The 7,638-nt window shown below is 24.1% G+C and overlaps 2 protein-coding genes across 4 annotated transcripts; one reads left to right on the forward strand and one right to left on the reverse strand.

Annotated features, from left to right (window-relative positions):
- Window positions 1-650: 650 nt before the first annotated feature.
- Window positions 651-4,735, reverse strand: LOC126896794 (GPI transamidase component PIG-S). 3 transcript variants are annotated; one of them, XM_050669886.1, is made up of 6 exons: window positions 4,524-4,735; window positions 3,441-3,665; window positions 3,200-3,370; window positions 2,905-3,132; window positions 1,677-1,847; window positions 651-1,453 (listed from the first exon to the last, which is right to left on the reverse strand). In XM_050669886.1, the coding sequence occupies exons 1-6, from the start codon at window positions 4,588-4,590 to the stop codon at window positions 762-764; spliced, it is 1,554 nt and encodes a 517-aa protein (XP_050525843.1). In that variant the 5' UTR covers window positions 4,591-4,735; the 3' UTR covers window positions 651-761. The 3 variants fall into 3 exon arrangements, with proteins under 3 accessions (XP_050525843.1, XP_050525842.1, XP_050525844.1); XM_050669885.1 differs by having other exon boundaries at window positions 3,441-3,668; XM_050669887.1 differs by lacking the exon at window positions 4,524-4,735 and adding an exon at window positions 4,357-4,477 and having other exon boundaries at window positions 3,441-3,668.
- A 94-nt stretch (window positions 4,736-4,829) lies between these two features.
- Window positions 4,830-7,436, forward strand: LOC126896796 (CD2 antigen cytoplasmic tail-binding protein 2 homolog). The gene is made up of 5 exons (XM_050669889.1): window positions 4,830-5,097; window positions 5,550-5,713; window positions 5,772-6,089; window positions 6,357-6,501; window positions 7,085-7,436. Exons 1-5 carry the CDS (start codon window positions 4,959-4,961, stop codon window positions 7,270-7,272), a joined length of 954 nt encoding a protein of 317 aa, XP_050525846.1. The 5' UTR covers window positions 4,830-4,958; the 3' UTR covers window positions 7,273-7,436.
- Window positions 7,437-7,638: the final 202 nt, after the last annotated feature.

A 7,638-nucleotide genomic window follows, 5' to 3' on the forward strand; every position in this document is an offset into this window, starting at 1 on the left:
ATTTTTGCGGTATTGTAATATTGAGATATTTTTCTAAATATTTATAATCGAAGGATTTTTCTAACTAGATTAAAATCGGTTTCTTTTGACGTATTAATCATTAAAATCAATGCAGTATAAGCTATAATTTTAATGAACAGACTTAACAAAAAACGCAACTTATCATAATTAAATTAATATCTTCCAAGTTCCTCATCGAAGCTAAATATTCATTTTTATTTCTATAATTTTTCAATAATTCCAAATAACTGTTTTTATAGCCATTTTAATAAAGATTTCAGGAGGAGCATGCATCATAAAATTTAATGTTTAATATACACTGTAATGAGCTGTAACTACTACCCTCCTTACTTTATGTATTAAAATGATTTTAATTCATTATGTACTCAAGATAATAATTTTAGAATTTAAAAAATAAATTTAATAAATTTATTCTTTTGTTTCAGAGGAACACACGTTTAAAGACAAATTTAGCTAAAAATTAACAATAATTCTAGAAATTCCATACTTTATTACACACCTAAATTGATATTCCATTAACCTTTAAAAAAATAACTCAGAATTGTCAGAAAATTACCAAAGATCTTTCAATTCTTGAAACTTACAAATTTTCTATTTAAATAATAATTTTAAATAAAAAATAAAAAAAATCTAAAAATACAGATATTTATTTGAAGGTTAAAAAAATTCATTAAATAAAGTATGTATTAATAATATTAATATTTACATATCTAAAAATTGTTAAGATAGAAAAATACAAACTAAGATTTATACTTAAACTGAATCCATTTCTTTATGCCTTTTAATGACATAAGTACAGGGATCATAACAGGTAAAAACAATGGAATGTACACTGCATATTTTTGATCATCAGGAAAATAAAGTAAAGCTAATAATGATGGATGAGTAAAAGCAAACTCTGAGGTTTCAAAAGCAATTTTGCTATATTTTAAAGCTTCTTCTAACTGCCCATTCTCAAGACACGTTAATACTAATAAAGCAGCTTCCACAGATTCTGTAACAGCTTTTCCAACTTCTTCAATTATTACAATATTACTTATTTCACCTAAAAGTCTTGATAGAGAAGTTAGTGTAATACGCGCATTGATATATTGTTCAACAATTTTTAGTCTATACATAGAATCTAATTGCCAAGCACGCAAAGTAGATGATTTTAGAGGAATAAGAGAAATGTATTTTGATACATCTGGAACACCTATTAATGAGTGGAATTGGGTAATTATTGGAGCCATTAAACTAAGATCATTAGGTGTAAAACTTTCAGATTTATTGCAGTTATTAGAATCAGTATTTAAAAACTGTACTCCACCCCAACGAGCTGACATCATTGATGTTGTGAGCCTATTGTTGTCTTGAAAATATAATGGAATATAAGAACATGGTGTAATATAAACAACAAAGTGAAGACATGGACTTTTTGATACACCAGAACCTGAAAATAAAACATTTTTAAACACAAAAAGTAAATTACAAGTGTAATATTTTTATTATATGACATAATTATACAAAGTATTAAGTTTAAATTCTCAGAATAATCATTTCTGTAGAAACATTAATTTACTTAAAGTATTTAGGAAAATATTTTATCTATATATTTCTTTGAATAAAATTCAAATTATGCTAAGTTTTCAAATAATATCTAAAAAAATACATACCAAGTTTTTTTTCTAATGGAGTAATGATATATTGTGCTTGGTTTTTATCCAATACATACGTTCCATTCAAGTTAGTAGGTTTTTGTGTTAAATCAATCAAATACAACCATTGTGATTGAACAGAGAATCGGGCAATTAAGCTTAATTGATTTAATAATGGCAAAAGATATCCTGAAATATTAATGATATTATATTATGGTGATAGTCAAATATTAAAAATATATATAACTAAAGCAATTTTAAAATTTTATTTTATTAATTTTCTAATTGGAAAATTCAAATTGGACTACCTATATATGTGAATTTGCGATTAGTAACATTGTTTTAAACAAGGTAAATCAATGTTAACAAATTTATTACTTTCTGTAGTTGTAAATAATGGACAAGTAAATAAATTAATATTTTTAAAAATAATAAAATAATTAAGGTATAATTAATAAAAGACTTTCCAAAGAGTTTATATCACCAAAATATTTTAGAGAAAATAAAACGGATTACTAAGTGTACACTATATATGAACCAATTTTAAATTTACATTAAAAAAAAAAAGGTCTCTTTAATAAACCCCACCCCACCAAATAATGAAATTTAGTAACAAGATTAATAATGGTAAAAAAAAAATGTTAGATAATACACTTATTTCTTTAATAAATAAAAATGAGTAAGTGTACCAATGTAAATAATAAAGTATTATCACAAAAATGATAAAATTATTCATCTATTCTATATCATATAAATAATCCAATTTTTAAATACATTTTAACAGAAATATACTTCAATCCACACCAGAGAAGAATTGGGCAAAAGGAACAATTGCTCTCTGGATTGCAATCTATAAGCGATGAAAGATAAGTATAATGGTTTGAAAAATTGATTTTTGATTTTTAATATTTTTGCTTCACATTTATTTTTATGAAGCGAGTTGGGCTGCCACAATTATTTACTCTTCTAGGCCTTTGGCCTCTCAGTCCGATCCTGTACTACACTATAAAAAATTTTGTCAAAACTCCAGGTACTTTAATAACATTCCTTGATATTCCAGAGATTTCACAACTCAAATAAAATTATCCTTAATTTTCCCCGATTTTCTGAATTTGTAGTATCCCTGATTTTATATACACTAATTCTGGGGATAATAAATTTTACAAATTTATGTAAAAAAGATTTTTGAAAAACTTTTGATGCCAATCTTTTTGGAAAGTCTTTAACAATATTTAATGTTATTTACTATTTAAAGGAATTTCTGGTGTCCAATTTATTTTCAAAATATCAGGCTCAGGGTTTACAACAGTAAGTATTATGTTATATTCTGACGATGGTCGCATTCGACGTTGACGATCAGACACAACTTGTTCATCTTCAGAATGTTTACCAGGATTTAACATGGATTCCATTGAATCAGTTAATGCATCAATTTGTAATATTTTTTTTAATGAATTAACTAATTCATCTACACCTGAAAAATGATTATAATAAATAATAAAAATTGTTAAATCTCATTTTTACTTTTTAAAGAAAATTACTTGTATTAGGTGGAAAATAAATATTGCGTCCGATACCAACTATAATACTGTCAACAAGATTAGTTTCAATTAAATGCAAAGAGCCTACAGATGATAATATTGTTTCTAATTGTTTAAAATCATCAATTTTGGATACAAGAGATGATTTCTGAGCTTTAATTGCAAATATACCTAAAAAATTATTGTTAAAAGATTAAAATTATAACAATAAAATAAATATATTTTTAATATAAAAATTTACTTGAATTGAATGATGATTCAATTGTACTGATAATATTATTTGTACGTAAAGGATTATTTGTAAACACAAATATGTCTGTTGAGATTATGATTTCACTGTTACTTAATTCTGAGATCATTATATTAGGAAGAGAGTGGCGTTGAACTTCAGTCATTCTCCACCATAATGGTATACCAATTATTAGTAATATAAATGCATAAACTGCAGCTGATAAATTTCTTAAATCTTCTGTAAATAAAATTTATGATATAAAATTATAATATTAGTTTGATAAACTATTTGAAAATGAAATACAAATTTACAAATTTTCTAATCAAACCCCAGGTTTTGTGTCAACACCAAAAAATTTTAATTAAAGGGAACATTCATATAAATATATAATTTGTTTATATTGTCAACTTTTATAATTTGTTTATATTAATAACTTTTATAATTGTAATTTTAATCTGAAATTACAAAATTAATTAGATAGTATTTAAGGCACTATTCTTATTTATTACTCATAAGAGTCCTATCTATAGGTTAACTACATTTCTATTACCTTTTCTTATAAAATTTTAGGATAACCTGGTGGATTCCTCTGTTATGTACCTTGAATTTCTACAAACCCACATTAGTTATTTTTTTATAACTCCTCTGGTACATCAATTCATTAATTACAGAGTACCTTGTCTCCTCTTTACTTTCATACACAAGAAGGTTAAAGCAAAATTAAAATAAGTCAATTTTAACCATTTTTTAGGAGAATCATATAAAATATTTTATAATAAGAAATAATATAAACATAAATTTTGAAAGGCAAAGATATGACTTAATATCATAATTTTATTGCTATTATTGGTACTAAAGTGTTAAATTTGAAATATTTATTCTCTGATCAAATTCATGTTATCTAAAAATTCAATAAAAATTGTACCACTTTTTCTCCTTTATATATGTTCTTAATTAATTTCTCTATTTGTCTCTTAGCTTCTTAAAATATGAGAACAAATTTCAATATTTTCCACAAATTAAACAAAACACAAATATATCATAAATATTATTAGCGATAAAAAATTTAAACTAATGTAGAAATATTACTACCATTATCTTCTTTATCTATGACTTCCCAAATTTCGTCTGAATCGCTATTTGAAGAGAATTGTACCATCTCGGAAATAATTTTATCTACAGTACTATTTAAATTTTTTATTGAAAATAAATATTATACAACAACTATTCTTAAGTCAATAACTTTCACTAATTAAGACATATTTACAATGTAATTATTAAAAACAGTACAAATTATACGATTAACAGCAGGACTAGTCTTTTAAACAGATAAACAAGAATTGATAAAACTATTAGTATCATAGTAAATGGTAACACATGTGATTTAATGAATTACGATAACGAATAAACGACTCTAATATTAAATTATATAAAACACTTTTAAGAAGAGTGTTTAATTCTGTATTGTTTAAAAAACTTACTAAATTTGTTTTTTTTTTAAACAAAGATTTTAAATAACTTTTTAAAATGAATAAGAGAAAATTTGAGGAAGAGATCTATCATCAAAATAAGTTTGAGAAATTAAACAATATTGCTGATTCTGAAGATGATGACGACAGTGTTGATGAAAAGAATTATGATGTTATGCAAGAGCAAGATATTGAAGGTAAATTAAGTAAAACTACATGTAAAGGTCTGCCCAATAAAATTGATTCAAAGTTAGATAAGAGTGGTAGTTTTCCTATTTAAATAATTAAGCTATAATTAAAATACTAGGACAAGAAATGTCCTTAATAAATCAAAATGTCTCAGATCACTATATAAATTTTATTATATATTTGATATTCCCCATTTTGAAATATTACATATTTACATGATTAATATTTCATATTTATTAGGAAAATATCTTTTATAAAAATATATTTAGTTAATATGCTAAGAAAATTTTAGTGTTTAAAAAATAAAAGTGCAGATTAAATGAATGCAAAAATTTCAAGTGAATTTATCTATTATACTCGACCCAAATATGCCACGTCACCACTGTGCTGCGACCCCCTGTGCTGGGTTTTATTTTACTGTAATAAAATATTCTAACATTTTATATTGTAATTTGTATAGGACAAGAAGATGGTGTAGTGGGCCAAGATGGTGAAATAAGAATAACACCATTTAATATGCAAGAAGAACTTGAAGAAGGGCATTTTGATACAGAAGGAATGTATCACTGGAAAAAAGAAAAAGAAATACAAGATAATTGGCTAGAAAATATTGATTGGTGTAAAGTTAGTTTTTTTAATTGCATTTTAAAAGTTATAGTTTTATATAAATTGTAAGTTATAGATTAAAGATATGTCTAAAGAACCAAATAAATCAGATGACATTGTAGATGAAAGTGAACAATTTAATGTTATTGCTGCTTATAAAGAAATAATTAATTTGATGGAGCCTAAAGAAACCGTGTCTAAAGCATTAAGACGTCTAGGAGGAACAAAAAGACTTACAACTGCAGAACGGTGGAAAATGAAAAAAGCTGGATTAAGTACTGATGATGAATCATCATCAAAAGTCACGAGGCTTACTGAATTAGCCAATCAAATTTTAACAGCTAATGGAAATATGGATGTATATCAAGAAACACATGAACAGATTACTCAAATTGTAAGTTATTGTTATTAATTATACATATTCCTATTTTTATTTCAAAAAATTAATAATAATAAAATCAATGACTATAAAAAATAAAAATTTTTATTAAGATTGTGAAAATATATAATTTTTTTATGATTGCTTTTATCATGTTACCAAGTTTATGATGAAAAAAATTATTTATAAAATGAATTAGAAACATTGAAAAGGAGTATGAATTCTAAACTTGTTAGAAAATTTTCATAAAACAGTTTAAAATATTTTCATGTTTGCTTACAGATTGCCAAATCAGAAAATAAAGGTGGTCCATCATCATCAATGACCTCAGATTTGGATATGTATGCTGATGATTTTGATGAAAAAGAAAAAGAAAAGCTTGTTAATACAAGTACAACTAGCAAAGAAGAACCAGAGAAATCATCTGGTAAATTAACTAATAAAAATATTATCATAATATTTAGTCTTAAGTACTCAAAAATTTACTTATTAACAAGTTGATGAATCTTTGAAAATAATTTAATAATTATAATTAAATGATCAAATTGAACATATATAAAATCTTTTAAATTTCCTTGGAACACTATTTTAGGTGTATTTAGTATGTAAATTTGCTGATAGAGTTTTTCTTTGGTTGGTAGTTTTATCTCTTTGAATTTGTTGAATTCTTCTATTAAAATAATCTGTAAATTTCTCCATTTCTGTTTCTTTATCCTTTAATTATTCTTAAAGGTAATAAGATAAAAAATATGAGGTTAAAAATCTAACAACACAAAGATTACAACATGTACCTAGTTAAAAGTATAAGGAACCTTGTAACTGTAAACTATTATATATTGTCGCTATCAAAATACATTATTGCTGCCACCGGTATTGTAAAACCAAATCAATTTTTTCTTGGCATCTAAGTCTTTAAATAATGTGTAAAACAAAATCTGTTTGTGGGATAAAAAAAAATTGTAAGACCCAAAAGTATTGATCCTATTAATGTTTATCATAATGTAATTTAGATGACAAACTGCAATGGGAGTATAAGTTTTCGTTAGAGAGCAATGAAGTGTTTGGTCCTTATGATACTGAACAAATGCTTAAGTGGAAAGATGAAGATAGATTCAAAGAACCCATATGGGTACGAAAATGTAATTCAAATTCAGAGTTTCATTCTTCAAAACGGGTAGATTTTGATTTATACCTATAAAATTTATTACTAATTTTATATATGTTTTTACCATTATTTGGATTACATATTATTTCATTGTACTTAATATATGTATTTAAGTATTTCATCTTCTATCTAATAGTTGTAACATTCAAAATCATTTGCAAAATATACAGATTATGCATTAAAATTAATAATTATTCATTTTAATGATTATAATCATTGATTTAGATTTATAATTGTAATTAAAATACATCATTAATTTTAAATTTAAATTTCAAACATTAAATTATAAGTATTATGAAAATTATTTTGATGACTTTTATTGTTTTTACAGCTGCTAAAAAATTTGTGTTTAAAAATAATAACAATTTAATTATTTTTGAATTTATAGAATATACTGAT

This window comes from Daktulosphaira vitifoliae, unplaced genomic scaffold (genome assembly GCF_025091365.1).
Source record: "Daktulosphaira vitifoliae isolate Bord-2020 unplaced genomic scaffold, ASM2509136v1 Scaffold_1, whole genome shotgun sequence".
Lineage (NCBI taxonomy): Eukaryota > Metazoa > Arthropoda > Insecta > Hemiptera > Phylloxeridae > Daktulosphaira > Daktulosphaira vitifoliae.

What these genes read in the sequence shown, in the direction of transcription:
- LOC126896794 (XM_050669885.1), bottom strand. Translation starts at nt 4,590, where the DNA reads ATGGTACAATTCTCTTCAAATAGCGATTCAGACGAAATTTGGGAAGTC. An exon ending in TGAATCATCATTCAATTCAA is followed by an intron (nt 3,371 to 3,440) that starts GTAAATTTTTAT and finishes ATAATTTTTTAG; the next exon opens with GTATATTTGCAATTAAAGCT. An exon ending in ACCAGAAATTCCTTTAAATA is followed by an intron (nt 1,848 to 2,904) that starts GTAAATAACATT and finishes TTAATATTTCAG; the next exon opens with GATATCTTTTGCCATTATTA.
- LOC126896796 (XM_050669889.1), top strand. Translation starts at nt 4,959, where the DNA reads ATGAATAAGAGAAAATTTGAGGAAGAGATCTATCATCAAAATAAGTTT. An exon ending in AAAATATTGATTGGTGTAAA is followed by an intron (nt 5,714 to 5,771) that starts GTTAGTTTTTTT and finishes TGTAAGTTATAG; the next exon opens with ATTAAAGATATGTCTAAAGA. An exon ending in ATGAACAGATTACTCAAATT is followed by an intron (nt 6,090 to 6,356) that starts GTAAGTTATTGT and finishes GTTTGCTTACAG; the next exon opens with ATTGCCAAATCAGAAAATAA.